Source organism: Patella vulgata, chromosome 5 (genome assembly GCF_932274485.2).
Source record: "Patella vulgata chromosome 5, xgPatVulg1.2, whole genome shotgun sequence".
NCBI lineage: Eukaryota > Metazoa > Mollusca > Gastropoda > Patellidae > Patella > Patella vulgata.
Genome location: NC_065883.2, coordinates 12,713,584 through 12,732,215, shown reverse-complemented (window position 1 = coordinate 12,732,215; position 18,632 = coordinate 12,713,584). Strand labels below are relative to the sequence as shown.

The window sequence follows — 18,632 nt, the reverse complement described above, 5'->3', positions numbered from 1 at the left end:
TAAAGTCAAGCAGACCAAATGCCGTCCATTGGAAATGTTCAACAAAAACTTGTCCAGCTACTGTAAATCATTTAATGTTATTTAATAAATATTAAATTTGTTAAAATCAATATATTTTTATATGTGTAAGCTATTTAATGTTATTTAATAAAAGTTAAATTTGTTAAAATCAATACAGTTTTAGTCTTAAAAAAGATATGGACTATAGTTTATAACACCATTGTTCTAGGATTAACTCTGGATTAGCGGCAAAATTTGACATCAAAGCCTGCCGGCTTATTGGGAACACCCCGAAATAACCTGTACATACAATTTTTATTTAGATATAATGTACAATGTTAAAAACAACAAAATTAGTTGAATTTATTTTTATTTACTCACATATTAATGGGTTTAGTCATATTATTGCTGTCCCCTTTTGTCAGTGCATTTTCTACAATTCCTCTTGGACGATCAAGAGGGAGACAAAGAATCGATTTTTAATTTTGACGAATTGATTTTCAATGAGTTCTGGTCATTTGCAGAACCCTGTTGATACTGATTCATTCCAGGCTCAGAAATTCAGAGTAACCGCCCATTATCACTTGACACTGTAGCCGTAAAAAGCTATCATCCAATTGGATTAAATTTAATAACAGACTTCTTAATGGATAATATTCACTAGGTTTATTAACTGCAATGTTTCAATGAGGACACTCCCTCCGTTATCAAGCAATGATATAATCATCATGTGAAATAGCTTTATTTAACGTCCGCTTCCACCAAGGTTATATCGCAGACAAGACAATTTAGTGTGTGTGTGAAATAGCTTTATTTAACGGACGCTTCCACCGAGGTGATATCGCAAACAATTACATGTTATATATACATAGTGAAATATTTACAATTTGATTAGTCGAAAAAGGATAATTAGGTTTTTATATATATATATGTACAGAAGACAATGGATAACAGAACGAGACATGAAATAACAGGTGCAAAGAATAAAGAAGTGACAAAACAGACATGAATATGGACGAACATTTAGACAAGCATAAATATTTACAGACATGCACGCAATACGGAAATTTGACAAAACATACATGAATTTGGACGAACATTTAGACATAGTATGTAAATATATATATATTTGGGTCGTTTTCGTCGGTCTGGTCGATTTGTCCGGTTGAATGGCAGGACGAGCAACTCTTCCTTGGGGCTTGTTACAGAAGGTTATATACAAGTGGATAACAATAAACTAATTAACAGTTTAAATCAGAAGCCATTCGAAGTGAAACCTCATAGGTATGAAAACTATTATTAATCAATAAGAAACCCTTAAAGGGAAGAAAATATATAATTATACTAAAACAACAGTTGATAATAATAAACCCTTAATCTCCATATCACAAATAAGGATTAAAAAAAAAACAACCAGTGAATAAGAAACCATATTAAACATCAATATATAACCAATCATATTATAAAAATCTAAGACTTTTAACAAATTATGCAGAATCAAAACTATAATAAAAATAAAAAAATCATATATGACTGATTAAAACAAATATTATTAAAGAATTAAAACAAAAATTAAAGGTGGGGGGGAGGGGGATGAGGCGGTGATGTGAGACAAATCTTAGCACATACACTAGTAGTGAAAAAGACACCAACAACTGTACTGATAAAGTTGTTCCAAATGAACAACAGCTTCTTGGATTGAATGTATGTCAGAGCAGGGATTAATATGAAATTTTTAATAATTTCTGATGATTATTTGATGACTTGTATCTTGTCTTCTCTAATCACCTATTAATATAAACCAAGGATTTGGCAAAAACTTAATATTCTGGAAGGATTTTTTGGGAGATTACAAATGTTGCAAGAAGTATTTTTTGGAATTCCCCCTGGTCTACTTTGTCCTGTACTTAAAACATATACTTCTCGGAAACCTAATTTTGATCTCATTTCATTCAAGTTGATATTTTCTGTGTACAATACCTCAACATTTGAGGATGAGTCTGTACGATACTGGTCATGTATTCGATCATAATACAAGAATTTATTATTATTAATATCAAGTTTAAGAAGTCTAGGTTTACAGTAGACATCTTCCACACTACCAGGTTTGGTTAATACCAAGGTAATGTAATGGGGTCCTCCTTGTTTCTTGCAGTAAAAATCTGCAAAATAAATATTTGCTGGAATTGAATTGAATTTTAATAGGTATTGTGGTGGAACCAGTATGCGATAATTACCAAAAGGACTTCTCACAGGTGGATTATGAGTACGTCTATCAGCCGTTGCACTGAAAAATAATCCGTTAATTTTCTCGTTTATACTAGAAGCTTGGTCTCCATTATTATCTTTTATATATTTAGTCATAATTCCTGTTCGGTTGGCTTCTCTTATGGTAAGATGGGTACTAGGTTTATTTCGATATAGATAAGGAACGGGCATGGTTGTTGCTACGTTGGCTAATAACGCCAGTCGATGTAAGTTGTTCACATCAACCATTGTATTATCTGAAATGTATAAATATTGAGTCATATATAAATAATGATTGTTTCACTTCTTGAAATTATATTTTTTAGATGTTACGTAATTGATAGTATGAGAAATATACTGATCATTAATCTTAAACCAATAAATAATTGAGACTAAATAGAGATGTGTAGAGTTTGAAAACAACATTCAATTGACTTCAGTTCTTGTTCAAGGTCCAGGTGCCCATTTTCCCTATTTAAATTTCAGAAAAAAAGGATTGAAGATGTAATCTAGACCATGCATTTAGGGCTTGAACTAAAAATTTAGGGAGACTTAAAATCCCCCATTTAGAATAACAGGGGGACTTCATGAAAATTGCCATTTATGTAAATAAATAAACATTATGCAAGAGGTAAATCTGCCTAATACAGGTCTTTCTTTAGGCCTGAAATGTTATATAAATTATTAATTAGACATTAATTAACACGAAAAGACCATAATCAACTCTCAACTCTGATCTACTGTTCAACGGTAAAAATGACAATCAATGCTACAGCTACAGATTTTAAAATAAGGTTTTCCTTGCTTAGAGTAAAGCAATTTGACTGAAAATATCAGTATAATCCAGTTACATCGTCTAGTTCTTAACTATTATAGTGAGAACTACCAGCTCTTAATCTAATCTCCCATAATGTAACTTTAATAATAAAAAACCCTAGTTTGATTGGATATTCATGGATAGATAAAACACAAGACGCAAGCAATCTTTCGCACGCACACAAAACTCACACAAACTTGTTTTTGCGTTAGCAGATAGTCGCTTGCGCCCATTGTTTAGTTGATAGTTGTTACCAAACTCATTGGTTTTTAGGTCATTGGTTCTTCTGTTGTCACTGCCACTGTATACACACGTCGGCCAGAAATTTCAATACTGTCAATCACAATAAAAAGTCGTAAGATTTTGTCAGCACGCAATGTCAGTTAGGTCACTGTTTTATTTTTATACATGTGTACAAATCAAAACAAAAATGGTTCTCTAAGTGGCATACATTAGTTACCTATGTTTTATGTATTATTTATAATTTTCTCCGTACAGTTAGTTTTATGGGGGGTTGGATAACTGAATGGTTAGCGCATGCGCGCTGTATCGTAAGGTCTGTCATTGAGTCAACTGGCGTGGTTTCTATTTCCCAGTTGTACGTGACAAGGAGTAGGATCACCTGTCCAATCTGAGGGTTTTCTCCGGGTCCTCCGGTTTCCTCCCACTGCTAGAGACTCCTACGCGCAAGTGAATTATTGAAATAAAATTGAACCATCTTAATCCCAAAATCACCTAGTTGGTGTCGAGTGGATGTTAAACCCCAGAATCTGGGAGATCATTCCATAGTTTAGGACGAGCCACACAGAAGGCCCTGTCTGCGAAAGTTTTTTAGTAAATGGAACATGAAGGAGATCAGTAGTAGCTAAACGTGATGAACGTCTATTTAGGTTATATGAAATTTGATTTTTTAAATAGTCCGGGGCCAGATTGTTCAGGCACTTGTAGAGTGATGGGATTTCAAAATTTTTCTTGTCGGACATTTTTTTCCCGAAAATAAAGGGGCATAACTATTATCGTTATTTAAGCAGACGTTTTCAAACCACAATTAAGAATCACATGTCAACAAAATATTCAAATTTATACGTAATAAAAAAATATCTTCACCTCGTTATTTTTCATGCTTAATTCCCGTACGGTATTAAAATTTATGTCAATAATAATCTTACAAAATTTCATGACATCGTAATACCATCGTATGAAAGTGTGACGACTACTGTCGATCGGTACCTGTTTCAAATTCCCCCCAAATTACCATATTTTTCGGGTCTTATTTCGATACATTTTTCAGCAAAGACCGGCATTCATCTCATACACTGTTTTGACTTATATACGAAAGGAAAAATATGACATCCCGAAATTTATTTCGTAGTAAACGTCGCTCAAAAACGAGCGAGGGACACCAACTGCAGCTAAATAATCGCATTCGACTCTAGCACGCGCTATCGTCTAAAACAATTAACTAACCTTATTCCAATCGACATAGTCGTCAACATTTCTTAGCGTGTTTATTTATTTATTTAAAAACATAAACCCCACTCAAAATATGATCATAAATCCGACAATATGCCATCAAAATAGAATCTTTTATCTCACATCAGGCGTATTTGATTCGGCACGTTTAAATTTCTTAATTTCACGTGTCTCGCGAGATGACTACTTTCATTTTGAGTTACTTTACTGAAACAATTAACTAACCTTATTCCAATCGACATAGTCGTCAACATTTCTTAGCGTGTTTATTTATTTAAAAACATAAACCCCACGTATTAAATTCGGCACGTTTAAATCTCTTAATTTCACGTGTCTCGCGAGAGACTACTTTCATTTTGAGTTACTTTACTAGAACCATGCGTGTGTGTGAAATAGCTTTATTTAACTTTGGCTTCCACCGAAGGAATATCACAGACAAGTTATCGGGTACAATTTATATTGAATCGAAGCATGTTGAAAGTTATAATGACTGTCTATTGATGTCTATTACAATATGTGACATCTATAGTTTATACATATTGTCGGCTCACATCAATGCGATTAATATGTCCGACAATGCAGAAACCACGAGGTTAACACGAGGATTAAAATTATAATCAAAGTTATTGGATTGATGAATATTCCGACAAAGGGGAAACAATGACTTCTGTTTACGACTAGATTGATGAACTGTCCCACAAAGGATTAAGTCGGTCAATCAAGGCAGATTAAGTAGTTAATCAAGGTAGGTTATTTATAGACGGTATTAAACGATAAATACGTTGATCACTTAATTACCTAATCAATCCAGCGTATTATCGACGATAATCGGGTTGAGTGGTGGTTATACAATCAGTAAACTATTAATTTCAGAATTTTGAATATTAACACCATGTCTTGATGTCCGATTGGGCATATTCCCGGTCGGACAATTTTGGGCGTTTGGAAAAAAGATTCGGACAAGTCCGGAATATACGGGCAAAATCCCATCACTGTTGTAGACCATGACGAGTTTGAATTCAGCTCTACTTTTACTGGTAGGATGTGGTGCTCTTTGAGTGCAGCAGTTGAGCTTGAGTATTTAGATACACCAAGCGTCATTTTGGCGGCCATGTATGGGACTCTTTGAAGAGGAAGTAAGGTAGAGGCTGCGAGATTGGCATAGAGACAGTTACAATAGTCAATATGCGAAAACACTAGAGCATTTACTAGTTTTAGGCAGTATAATATTGTTTTATACTTACGAGTAATAAAGTTTGATTCATTAGAAGTTTTAGTCACATGATATCTATTACCAGACTGAGAGACTCTGTAAATCTTGTAATTAACAGCCTCTCTAGATGGTAGATTGACACATGGTATTTCATTGTTATCGGTGGGTGTCAATTCAACATATTCGTTGTAGCTTGATACATGATTAGTAGTACTTGTTGTTTGTATTATCTGAATGTAGTGATATTTAAATTCGAATCTTGTTGGTAATGGCACATCTTCACATTTAAATATAATACAGGATTCATTGGTCATTTCATTGACGCTTTGATCAACGTTGAATTTCAATTCATCAGTCTACAAAAAATAGGAATTTAAAATATAATATTTGTATTTATGAAGATAATTTTTTTTTTTTTACATGCCTGCTTTAAAAGTGGGTATATATTGTTGTCACCAAAGTTTGCTGTCAGCCCATCTATTCACAGATGTGGTAGATAAAAAATGCATGAAGCTATTGACCAATTTGGATGTAACTTGCTTGGTTTTATTATTACGTCATAAAGATAAGTCTAATTTAATATTTCAGAATTACAATGATTATTGACATCAAATTCTTGTCCTTGCTTCAAAAATGTGATACAAAACTTTTGTAGATATGGAAAAACAGCAAAGTGTTTATGACTGAATCTTGAAGCTGGGTATATTGTTACGACATACAAATCTTTGTACTTGCTTCCAAAAATTCTCACTCTACGCTGATCCAAAAGAGGGGAATAAAATACCCCAAACTGTACAGAATGTCCCACATATATCAACTTTCAAGAAATGTGTAAAAACAGAATATTTTTCGAATTAATTATCAAAATTTAATTTATGTTATATTTTGTGTATGGAATGCGTCAAGTTTGTGTATGTCTATAATTTTGTTTTAATTTTGCTTGTTGTCTATGTTATATTCTTTGTAAAGCTCCAGAGAGCAGTTAAACTTACTGGATGTTCAACGCTATAGAAAATGATTATTATTATTATTAACCTGCTTGACAGAATTATTGCTCTTGTTTCATCAGTCTGTATACATAAAAAGTAAACCAGAAGATGTGCCCAATATAATTATTTTTATGATTATTGGTGTATTTATTAATCAATATGTAATACTGTTACATCATGCATGATTGTACTGTTACTGTTTTACATATGCATGTTTAAATCTATCAAGTCTGCTCAGATACATGTTCTATCACTTTTATAGTACATATACTGAACAGCAAAAAACAAAAACGTCAGTACGATTTCAAAATCAGAGAAGCACTTTTAATCAAATCATTTTAGAAAACGACTTACTAAATGGATCAAAGCAATTTTTTGTGAACAGTATGTTGACACATTAGTGATTAATTCATCACAATTCCATGACATTACACAGTTTATACATCAGTATCTGGTGTGTCCACCGCGAGTGTCAATAACAGCAGCGCAGCGTCTGTACATGGAGTGGACCAGATGATTGTTGAACGCCATTGGCACCTGGAACCACACTCTCAGAAAAGCCTGGGCGCAATCCATCGGCTGTGTTTCGTCTCGGTACAACGTTTTTAAGTCTCCTCTGAATTTCATCCCAAAGATAAAGGTGTTCAATCTGGTTTAAGCCTGGACTAAGGGTTGGCCAGTGCATAACGTTGACACCGTTCTGCTGTAGAAGGTCCCGAGTAACTCTGGCGGTGTGGGCACGGGCGTTGTCATGCTGGAAAATGTGGTTTCGATGACATGCGAAATGTGGTATGCCGTGGGGTCTGAGAGCTTGATCGATGTAGCGCTCTGCTGTGATGCCGCCTCCTCTCCCTGTACCAAGATTTGGGAACACCACAGGACCCATTCTCTGGTTCAGGTCGATTCCTCCCTAAACCATTATGCTTGGACCTCCCCATGAGTCTCGTTCCATGACACATTGGTAGAATAATGCTGGCCACGTCAACGGCATATTCTGGTCCTGCCATCTGCAGTTGATACGCAATACCAACACTCATCTGTGAACAGAACAGTTCTCCATTGCCTGTGTCTCCAGTTCTGGTGTTGTTGGGCAAACTGTAGACGTTCACGTGGATGGCAAAGGGTGAGGATCGGTCCACGGTAAGGTCTATGGCTGACGTGCTGTCTCAGCTGCCTGTGTGAAGTGATTCTGCACGTGCTGTCGCACAACATGGCTGTCTTGTCGCCATGTGGTAACCTTTAGTCTACCAGTTCGGGGGCGATCATCCGTGGTGTCGGTGGCCCGAAAGCATTGCTGAAGCCTGTAGATGATCCGAACATTGACCTGGAAGTGATTGTCTTCAAAGCGCCTGGTTTATCTGAGCTGTCGTGAGTCGTGGCATGCTGCTGACGTAGTGTGAATGATTCAACCAGGTATGGGGGTACATTTTATAGGACTGGTCCCAGTGAACACCACGTACAATATGGGTTACATGAAAATCATGGAGAACACATTACCATCTCAGAAGTCAGGTTGCGTTTTTGAGAACCCTGGGTTCAATTCTGTGTTTGGGAAGGAGCCTTATTGCTCAGGTAAAGTTAGTGATGTGGTCACAAATATGTAATAAAAACATTTTGCAAGTTTTATGCAATGCGTCTATTCAGAGTAACATACATGTACCAACCTGACATTTCTTTTGCTGCTTAGTATATATTTGAGTGATTTTGAGGAGTTTAAAAATACACTCTTTAATTATGAGTGATTATACTTACCGCTACTGAGATTGGAAATAGGCCATGTTTGTTGTGACTTTCTAATCTCATATGATGTACTGGACTGTTTATTATAACTGTATTACGTAGAATAACTTTTGGTTCATTTATTTTAAGACCATATATAGTAATTCTGAGCTCTGTATTTGGAGGTTGCTGGTTTTGATCGATGTACCAAAAATTTGTACAATTTAGAAAGTAGAAATTTGTTTCGTTGTTGTCAGTATTTTGAACAGCACAAATTATTCTGCTAATTTGGTCACGGTCGTATGTTATTTTAAAGATTATTGTTGAACCAATGTGTAAAATTTTCTGTAAAAATGAAAACCAAACTTGTTTCAAATGGATTTAATTAATTACTTGGAAACGAAAGAAGTTTGAAATATTTCAGAAGTTTTTTATTCATTTGCATTTTTCACAAAAATTTTAATGAAATGACAGAATATCATAAATATATCTACCAGGCAAAAGGAAGTTGACACTCTGAGTAAATGTTCCATAAAAAATACAAAGTTTTGATTTAAACGATGAATATTTTATTGAGAGGAATAAGTTTCTGATGTTTGGAGCAAAAATCATAACATTAACAATAGTGTACTAGCCACAAGTCAGGTTTAAAGATCAACAGTGTACGTCTCGATAAATAATTACGCATACACATGAGTCAAGGAGAAGCCCTCGAATAAGTCCATATGCAGTTGGATCATTTGACAAGACACAACATTAATAGCATGCGTGGCTGCCGTAGGCATCGCCATATGCCAAAATGTGTCTCCTCATGGATGTTGTCAGCCATCTTATGACATTGAGAATCCTTTGCCATTCTTGCAAGTCATTCTGCGACTAGTAGAATATTGGAGGTAAGTGTTAAAAGAGCTACGTATCTCCTAAAAACAGTTTTGGAAATCATTTTCCAAACCGATATTTCTTTGTTTTTTAGCATTTGATTATTTATATAAAAAGCTTTGATTTATGGAGACTTCTCCTTTAAAATAAGGAATAGTAGACTGAGTGACTTTTTAAAGAAATGGATATAAAATAGCATTATTACATGGAAATGTGTAACACAAGAGAGAAGACTACCGGTACCTAAATAATCCCTTGCAAATATGAAAATATTATTTAATATTAAATGTTTTACTGAATTATATGGTAGTGACTTACTTGTACCTCAACCATTTTGACTTATGCTGTTGTTGATCTTTATTTCTAGCACTAACAAATTAATATTTTTATCCATAACCTTCTTGGGATTCACATTCTATGCAATTATTACGTATTTAAAACTAAACTTGGCTTTCCCAATCAGTTGTCAGATTATGTATATCATGTTTAAAACTTGGTTTACCCAATTTGTTGTTGCATTATCGTAATCAGCTATTTCCATTGTTGTATTATGCTCTTGACTTAAAGATATGCAATTTTCTTTCAAAGAATTAAAAGTGAAAGTAAAACTGCATAAATTGAACAAAGAGACTCTTTTGTTGCAAGGTACAACAAACAATGAAATCTATTTAGCAACATCAGATGTTCTGTACATAATACAGTGTAAGTATACCCTGCCTCATGTATGACATCTGTCACAGCAACAACTTTAGCTGTAGCATTGAATTTTCTTTTCCAATTGAACATAAACATTTACCTGGTAAAGATGATAAACATGTAAGTGGGAAAATGAAAATTCTTAGAACAGGTTTTCATATTTTTAAGTTATATTTTTAAAATTTATTAAAATAAAGCCTTAAAATAGATGGTATCTATAAACTGTCCTACCTTGTTAAAGAATATCCTATTAATCCTATAATTCATTGCCAGTTGAGAAATTGGCAAAAATATCATTTTCATCTTCAAATTCCAACGTTTGAAGATAACTACTCCATGGTGGAGAATAGAAAACAAGGGAGGTAATTGTGTTATTATTTCCGGTGTAAATGACTTTTAAGTGTGAGAATGACACCTATGATCGTATAATAGTGAGTTGACAACCTATTGAGCAAAAGACAAAGAAATAATTATGTTTTGACTTTCTTAGAAAATATGAAATTGTAACTTTAAGCACAGTCATTTTAATTCAAGTAACATGATAGCTATAATTATAATATTATGACTTATACATATTGTATATCAAACCTATAATCTGAAGAAAAAATTGTTTACTATGTACATTATCAATTTGATTGGGGTTATCACCAATTTGTAGCTGTTTGTATTTCTCAACTTTTATTTTTGGACATTGTAGCCTCTAGTTTCAATATCGTTATATTTTGGGAAACCATTCACAATTCGCAATCGATCAGAGCAATTAGAATTTTTATATTTGACCTAGGTTTTTTTTTAAAGTGACGTCATAAAATTGATATATTTTTTTAAAAAAAAAAGTGTAAAACTTTAATATCGGGTAAAATGGTGATGCTAATTGGTTAGTGCTTATTTTTAAAGATTTGTCAAAATTGGTTTGTAAACAAAGAGTCTGTGCAACTTTAAAAAATCATTAATGTGAGACTATGTCACAGGACCTTTAATATCAGAAACCAGTTTAAATGTTATCCAAAATATGGGTTTTGTGTTTCTAGAGTGAAAATAAGTCATTTTAGTATGTAATAGTTTACTCTCGAATTGATATCGTAGGTCTTTTGTCTACATGGATAAACTTCACGATGTCCGTCCGTAATTGTTTGTAGACACTCAAGAGTTTATAATTTTCACCCAATTTTGACTAAACTTTAAATATTGGTTTATCTCCCAAAGATCTCCGTTCTTTTCGAGATTGACATGTATCGGACAATAACTACATGGATTATGGCCCCTGATTGTAAGAAATACCTCGTTTTTAGCTTGTGGACACTCTAGAGAGGTCACAATTTTTCACCAATTTGGATGAAATTCAAAAGGTATGTTTAGAACCCTGAAATCTTAATTCCTTTTGATAATGAGGTTTGTTTAGATTTTTTTTTATATTCTATGAGGTGGTGCAGTAGTCAGAGTCTAAAGCCTAGCAGGGGGTTGGATGGCATGTGCACGCTGTATCGTAGGCCTTTCATTGAGTCAACTGGTTTCGATTCCCTGGTTGTATGTGACAAGGAGTAGGATTGCCTGTCCAACATCGGGGATTTTCTCTGGGTCCTCCGGTTTCCTCCCACTGCTAAAGACACCTATGCGCAAGCTAATTATTAAAATAAAAATTGAACCATATGTTAGTCTCAAAATGACCTAGTTTGTGTTGGGGGGGGGGGGAAGGGCGAATGAATATGTTAGTCCCAAAAAGATATAGTTTGTGTTTAGTGGACATTAAACCCCATCTCTCTCTCTCTCTCTCTCTCTCCCCTCTCTCTCTCTCTCTCTCTCTTAAAGGAGCTAAATCGCTAACATTTGGGACCTAGAAATTGACAAAAGTGGGTCGCAACGCATATAATACTGTAATATGAATGTATATAAACTGATTTACATTCAATGGTTTCCGTTTTTACTCCAATTTCAAATCAGTTACGTTCGGCGAAATAAGCCAGCAGTCTCAAGCGAGTGCAAATTTCTAGCGTCTGGTTATTCCAGTCTACATACGCCGTTTGATTTGATGCATTGTGTCTAGCCTCGTCCCTCGAGTCTCTTGATACAACTGGGGCTGAAGCGCATTATGGTACACGATTCATGTACCAATGGTAAAATGTTTATTTTATCTTAAATATTGGATATCAAAAGCCCATCTTTTTCCGGTAAGATCACAACATGAATGTTGATTTAATTTGACAAATAAATCGTGTTTTCAATGTTGAAGATTTTGGATGATATTGAGTTAGAGACTTAGCTACTTTAAGCCTAAAACCTAGCTCACAACCGCGGGACATGAAAACACAGGTCGTAGGGTTTAGTAGCTCGCAGAAAAAGCCGCAAGAAACTGGGTGAAAACTTTGTATGTGCAGTATCAAAAGTCTCTTCGGTCTTCTACGGTGCCACAAGGAGGATGGGTGGGTGGCTGAATGGTTACCCCATACATGCAAGCGAATTATTGAAATAGATTTGAACCATATGGTAGTCTTAAAATGACCTAGTTTGTGTCGAGTGGACGTTAAACCCCATTTCTCTCTATATATAAAGGAAGGAATCTTTGGCAGTTGCTATTGCCAACCAAATAATTTTTTTTGATTTTATTATGTATTTATTAAAAGTGTAGGATTAAAGATGGGTTCCCAGAAAAGTATTTATCGGGTGGTTATTTCCAATAAAAGTATGGCAATTTTGGTATATATGGAAAGTAGAGATATCCAATCTTACTAGAAAAATACTGGATTCCCCGAAAAACACTCATGGAGCATATACAGGACAAAAATGTAAGGGTTCCCCTAATCAACAGCCCGAAGGTTATGACCTTCTGCACGCACGATGTCAAAGGTCACAAGCGAACATTGAGCGCTTGATGTACAAGTTCATAAACTTTATGAAGAGTTAGACGTACAATACTTTCTGAGATAAAAATGACGGAAAAAGACGGGGGTAGTGGATAATCCGAGAATTTAATTAGGATTCAATATTTGTAATAAATAGTAAACGATTAAAGACAACATCGTCTTATGTATGCAATGATTTCTCCTCTGACTTCCAAGACGTGACGTAAACATGACCTGGTTTGATCGAATTTTAATAGCAGGGCATTCCTTCGCAATTACAATGTTTGAGAAGGATTTGAAGCATAATTATGACAAATTAATTAGTTTGAATATGTTTTTGGTCCATATATACCATTAAATCTCCCAGTTTGTACATGGGAACCCATCTTTAAAACAAATGTAGGTAAGATAATGTTTTAACCACAATCATACACCCACATTTTCATGTGGACGTATTTTGTCGTCCGGACATCTGTCTGTCCTTAACAGATTTTGGGACACAATAACTCTCGTTCTTATTGAGCTGGAATGTCCAAACTTGGTGTAGGTGTTTATTAGGTCAATGCCTTTTTGGAGTTCGAAGATGAGAATTGTCTGTTTAGGGTAAGCAGAGATAAGCAATTTGACTGGTTGATGATTTGGGACACAATAACTTTGGATATAATTAAGTGAGAGTGATGGAACTTGGTGTATAGCTTCATCACATCAATACCTTGACTAAGTTTGAAAATGAACATTTTCTGCTCAGGGTAAGCAGAGCGATAAGTAGTTTGATTGGTCGAGACTTTGGAACACAATAATTCTCCTAATTGGGGTAGGATGCTCAAACTTGGTGTAGATGTTTATTTGGTCGATGCCTTGATGGAGTTCAAAGATGAGAATTGTCTTTTTAGGGTAAGCAGAGATAAGCAATTTGATTGGTTGATGCTTTGGGACACGATAACTTTAGTAGTTCTAATTACATGTAAGTGAGAGTGATGGAAATTGGTGTATAGTTTCATCACACCGATACCTTGACTTAGTTCGATAATGAGCATTTTTGACTCTGGGTAAGCAGAGCAATAAGCAATTTGATTGGTTGATGCTTTGGGCCACGATAACTTTAGTTCTTAAGTGAGAGTGATGACACTTGGGGTATGGTTTAATCACATCAATACATTGACTAAGTTCCATAATAATCATTTTCTGCTTAGGGTAAGCAGAGCGATAAGCAATTTAATTGGTTGAGACTTTGAAACACAATAACTCACCTTCTAGTTGAGGTGGGGGGTTGGATGGCTGAATGGTTAGCAGGTGCGTGCTGTATCATAAAGTCTGTCATTGAGTCAACTGGCGTGGTTTCGAATCCCCGGTTGTACGTGACAAGGATTAGGGTTGCCTGTCCAACTTTGTGGGTTTTCTCCGGGTCCTCCGGTTTCCTCCTACTGCTAAAGACCCCTACGTGCAATAAAATTGAACCATATGTTGGTCCCGTAATTACCTAAGTTGTGTCGAGTGGATGTTAAACCCCATTTCTTTCTCTCTCTCTATCTCTCTAGTTGAGGTAGAAGTTCAAACTTGGTGTAGGTGTTCATTAGGTGAATGCCTTGATGGAGTTCGATGATAAACATCGTCAGCTTTCAGTAAGCAGAAATAGACAATCTGATTGGTTGATGCTTTGGGGTCAATAACCTTGGTTTTAATTAGGTGAGAGTGATGAAGCTCTGAGTATAGATTCATTATATCATGACCTTGATTAAGTTTGATGATGGGAATTTTCTGCTTAGGCTAAGGATCGTTAAGCAATTTGATTGGTCAAGACTTTGGAACATAACAACTCTGCTTTTAATTGAGGTAGAATGTTTAAACATCTATGTAGATGTTCATTAGGTGAGTTCAATGATTAACATTTCGAGCCAAAGCTAAACAGAGGTAAGCCATTTCATTGGTCGATTATTTGGAACAAGATAACTTTGATTCTATCTGATAGAGAGTGATTAAACTTAGTGTATAGTTTGATTGCTTGATTGCTCGATACTTTTGAAAAAAATAAATGTGCGATTAATTAATAAGTGTCATCTATTTATTTTGGGATTTCGGCGGGGGACATCAGCCTCACTGTTGGCTTGTTCTAATTGAGATGTAGTTCGATCTGATTGGTTGAGACTTTGATCTGATCGGTCAACAAAGGGGGTTTAAAGTATAAACTGCAACAAGTTTGTGACACTTCAACAAAATGATTTAAATAATATTAGTGAAAAAAATTATGGTGGGTGTAATTCCCATGAAGGCGCAGTTACAGAGCGTGACCAAAAGTAATCCTTCCCATGAAGGCGCAGATATATCGACTTGTCAGCTTCATTTGAAGAGAAACATGTTAAAGATTTTATGAATTTATGTTCACTCTGAATTTTATTCACCAATTGGCAACTAATGATTAAAGTCATCAAATTATCCAAGTACAGTGCACTCTGTCACATCCGACCTCTGATCACTCCGGCACTCTGTTACATCCGACACTATTTTCATGTCCCAATTTATTTCCTTATTACTTCAGCCAAAATATCTCTGGGTAATTCGACCTCTGTACGTTCCGGATTACGACATTAATCAGCCGTCCTGTCATACGATTTCCATTGAATCCACACCGTATAATCCGGCCTTCAATCGGTGGGTGTGAAGCAAACACTTACCGATCAATTATCCGTGAGATTAAAACTGGATGGATCATGGGTGTGAAGCCACAAAAGATTAACAAGCAATCACCAATCAATTATCTGTGAGATTTAAACTCGCTACCGTGGGTCTTTGTTGATTACTTTGATAATTTTAATCTCTTGTACGACAGTTGTGACAAATACTCAAGAATATCCACAAATTTTCTCCCAAATTCACAGTCGTAAAAATATTCCTAGCACCTGTTGGAAACATTCGTTGCGCATGCCGATTGAACCTGAATAACCTATAAGTTTGGTCACCCTACGGATCTCTTCGAACCATGTGACGACAACCTGGGATGCTTGAGTCCCGAATTGACAGAATTGCAATCGAGTGACGCGGAATTCAGTCCTGTCACAGTTCTGTCAGTCCCAAGGACGGAGGTGGTGTGAATAGAATTGTGACGTAATTAAACACGACGAACAGGTTTCGGCTGCATGGTTGGATGAAATATTTATATATCCAGTCGACGCATGCGTTGTAGCCCGAAGTACCAATTTTCAGTCGATTGTCACTATTTTGGGGATTGAGAGAATTCAATTCTGGAACGTTCAATCGAGTACGCCCATTCCCATTATCAATGAACACGTCATAGCAAAGACAAGAGTCAATCAACTGAAGACGGCGAAGAAGATAAATTAATGACAGGCTTAACCTATTCAAAATGCCTACGCATGTTAAATGGAATAAAAATTAATGTAATAAAATTTTGAAAGTACAGAAAGGTCTAACATTTTTAAAGGGAATAACATTCTGGTGATTCGAAGTTCTATGTTCGAAGCTACATTACATGTATAATAATACTTCCGGTTTTCGAAGTTACAATATTTCCGGGTTTTGAAAAAACTGGGTATTCCGACACTCTGCATAATCCGACATATTGTAACGATCCGGTACGATGTCGCATGTGACAGAGTGCACTGTATTCAATATGAATCTTAATCACCAATTGGCAACTAATGATGAATAGCATCAAATCATCCAAGTAGTGTTCACCTATTCGCTCACTCAATCAGTGCCATTTTTAAAGATGTATAAAATCCTGTTACACTATCTGAAATTCAGATAATATTCTACAATAGCAAACGCACAACTTGAATTCAGCTTTGTATGTACAAGTCGCGGAGGACGATATCTTTGCTCAGGTGGTTAATATGTACTAATTTTAACCAGTTTATTTGGAGGTCTACAAGTGTAATATAGAGAAAATGAAGAAATACAAAACGTGGTACAGAGATTTGCAGGGTTCGAGGGTGAATTTGCAACTCATCAGTGAAACCACTACGACACTGAGGAGCACAAAACCAGCAACACCCTGGAAGGATGGCATTCAAGGATCAAGAAGCTAGTTGGAAAAGAATGTTTTTGAAATGATCAAATTTTTACAACAAGAACAAAATATTAATGAGATTAGAATTGTTCAGTATGCTGGGGGACAGGAACCACCAAGGAAGAGATATAAATATGCTCAAATCCAAAGCCAGCTCCAGGAATTAAAAGGAAAACATGAGGAAGAGTAATTGACTTTAGTCGAGTCGAGTATTTAGACAGGGTGTCTTATTTGGCGAAATTACATTAATTTTTGTTATAGGATAATTATGTTTTTATTTCTTATGCCAAAAATGATGCTAAAATGTTGGTTAATTAGTTACATTGGGGATTATGAAAGTGTAAATTCTTATCATAACAATCTATAACACCATTGTTAACGTTTTGAATCCATTTTAATCCCTAGGAGCTGGATTCCCACAAAGTCGTCGAAAATGACCTCCTTTATTCCGCTACGGTCAATAACTGTGCCTTCGTGGGAATAAACCGAAATTACATTTAAAAAAAAATACATATAATATGGATTCTTATATTATATCATTTCCAGAAATTTAAAAATATACAAATTAATACATATATAATATAATAAGTACAAATACATGTATATAATAAATATATATATATTATATTATAATAAGTAATACATAGTAAGTGCATATATTAAAATGAGTAGATAAATAAATAAATAAGTAAGTAGATAAGTAAATAAATTAAATAAGTAGCACTAAATTCTGACCACCTTTAGTATTAGCAATGTATCTAAAGTGTTCGCCATTTAAAGTGTTAGCAATGAACATTTGTTGTTGTTTATTACAAATTTAACGTCCAATACATAAAGCACGATATTATGGACAGGCTGATTTAATTAATTTATTTACATCTGTTCTACACAACCAGTTATCTTTCCATGACTAGTGCTCTTTTCCGCAACTTACTTAACAGTTGATTCCCGATTTTTTTCTATGAAATTTGAGATCGCTTCATAAATTTTATATGATATATTCCGAGTGGGGAAGAGGACATTTTGGAGGGTATATTGAAGATGAACATTTGTGATTCAGAGGAGGTATATATATATCAACTGATATATCAGTAGTTTATTTGTTTTTATTTCAAATTAATTATTACATCAAAACAGCTCACAATGTAAATTTATTAGTAAACTGATTCCACCAATTTGCCCAATCTAATGATAGTGGGAAGTGTTCACCAGTAACAATAATTAGAGTGAGAAGTTTACACCAGTGATACTAATTAATTAGAACAGACTATAGTCCTACACCCAGTCTAGTAACCTCCTAATCCTTTATCAAAACAATCAAATGTGGGGAAAGTGAGGTTAAACCATTGAAATTACCGGTACAAACAATTTTTTATTTAGATATAATGTACAAGTTTAAACAAAACATTATTAGTTGAATTTATTTTTATTTACAATATAAAAGGATAATTGAAATTACCTGTACATTTTTATTTAGATATAATGTTCAATTTAAAACAAAATAAAATTAGTTGAATTTATTTTTATTTACAATATAAAAGGATAATTGAAATTACCTGTACATATAATTTGTTTTTAGATATAATGTACAATTTAAAACAAAATAAAATTAGTTGAATTTATTTTTATTTACAATATAAAAGGATAATTGGAATTACCTGTACATACAATTTTTATTTAGATATAATGTACAGTGTTAAACAAAACAAAATTAGTTGAATTTATTTTTATT

The 18,632-nt window shown here is 34.6% G+C and overlaps 2 protein-coding genes across 2 annotated transcripts in view; one reads left to right on the top strand and one right to left on the bottom strand.

Annotated features, from left to right (window-relative positions):
- LOC126822224 (protein OS-9) overlaps window positions 1-18,632 on the top strand; it is a 36,445-nt gene that overhangs the window by 16,395 nt on the left and 1,418 nt on the right. The gene's annotated exons all lie outside the window — the stretch shown is intronic.
- LOC126822233 (uncharacterized) lies at window positions 1,402-9,898 on the bottom strand. Its single transcript, XM_050550998.2, has 4 exons — window positions 9,656-9,898; window positions 8,492-8,803; window positions 5,782-6,106; window positions 1,402-2,504 (listed from the first exon to the last, which is right to left on the bottom strand). Exons 1-4 carry the CDS (start codon window positions 9,668-9,670, stop codon window positions 1,792-1,794), a joined length of 1,365 nt encoding a protein of 454 aa, XP_050406955.2. The 5' UTR covers window positions 9,671-9,898; the 3' UTR covers window positions 1,402-1,791.

Coding starts and splice junctions, on each gene's coding strand:
- LOC126822233 (XM_050550998.2), bottom strand. Junction 6,107..8,491: donor TATTTCCAATCTCAGTAGCG/GTAAGTATAATC, acceptor TATTTTTTGTAG/ACTGATGAATTGAAATTCAA. Junction 2,505..5,781: donor TGAATCAAACTTTATTACTC/GTAAGTATAAAA, acceptor TATACATTTCAG/ATAATACAATGGTTGATGTG.